The 1,120-nt window shown below is 50.6% G+C and overlaps 1 protein-coding gene across 1 annotated transcript; it reads left to right on the top strand.

The window, feature by feature from the left end:
• The first annotated feature begins 421 nt into the window (after positions 1–421).
• On the top strand, positions 422–856 carry LOC138356786 (uncharacterized protein PF3D7_1120000-like). The gene has a single exon (XM_069313108.1). The coding sequence runs from the start codon at positions 422–424 to the stop codon at positions 854–856; it is 435 nt and encodes a 144-aa protein (XP_069169209.1).
• The last annotated feature ends 264 nt before the right edge of the window (positions 857–1,120 follow it).

Below are 1,120 nucleotides of genomic sequence, written 5' to 3' on the forward strand. Positions count from 1 at the left end.
AGAGAGAGAGAGAGAGAGAGAGAGAGAGAGAGAGAGAGAGAGAGAGAGAGAGAGAGAGAGAGAGAGAGAGGGAGAGAGACGGAGAGAGAGATTGGCAGGAAGAGAGGAGGGGAAGGGAGGTAGCAAGACGGAAGGAGGGAGGGAGAGAGAGAGAGAGAGAGAGAGAGAGAGAGAGAGAGAGAGAGAGAGAGAGAGAGAACGTACAGTAAACATTGCAGACAGACTGTGCGAGCAGTGTGTGTTGTACAGACTGTGCTAGCATGTGTGTGCTGTGCACACTGTGCAGGCCATGAGGACTGCACCAACTGTGCTGATCATGTAGATTGTGAGTGCGCGCACCACCTGTTACCTGCTTTAATATATCAGAGTGGAAAGAAGCGTCTAAACTATTGAAACTAAAATATTATATTAACAAAAGAAAATGAGGTCTGACGAGTTACCTGGTGCCAGGGACGAGTTACCTGGTGTTAGGGACGAGTTACCTGGTGTTAGAGACGAGTTACCCGGTATTAGGGACGAGGTACCTAGTGTCAGGGACGAGTTACCTGGTGTTAGGGACAAGTTACCTGGTGTTAAGGACGAGTTACCTGGTGCCAGGGACGAGTTACCTGGTGTTAGGGACGAGTTACCTGGTGTCAGGAACGAGTTACCTGGTGTTAGGGACGAGTTACCTGGTGTCAGGAACGAGTTACCTGGTGTTAGGGACGAGTTACCTGGTGTCAGGAACGAGTTACCTGGTGTCAGGAACGAGTTACCTGGTGTTAGGGACGAGTTACCTGGTGTCAGGGACGAGTTACCTGGTGTTAGGGACGAGTTACCTGGTGTTAGGGACGAGTTACCTGGTGTCAGGAACTAGTTACCTGGTGTCAGGGGACGAGTTTTTGTCAGGGACCATCAGCAACAATCACCACCAGGGAAAGGATGGAAGGAATTATCAGGAGAAAGCGCCAAGCCATAACGACTATATAGCACTTGGAAGGGATCAGGATAAGATGTTGGGATAGGCCGGGGGAAAGGAATAGTGTCCAAACACTTGAACAGTCGGGGACTGAACGCCGACCTGCATGAAGCTCTACCGTCGCTCTACCGTCCACTCCAAGTGGTTGACATGAAGGGAGCT

The sequence above is a fragment of the Procambarus clarkii genome, chromosome 74 (assembly GCF_040958095.1).
Source record: "Procambarus clarkii isolate CNS0578487 chromosome 74, FALCON_Pclarkii_2.0, whole genome shotgun sequence".
NCBI lineage: Eukaryota > Metazoa > Arthropoda > Malacostraca > Decapoda > Cambaridae > Procambarus > Procambarus clarkii.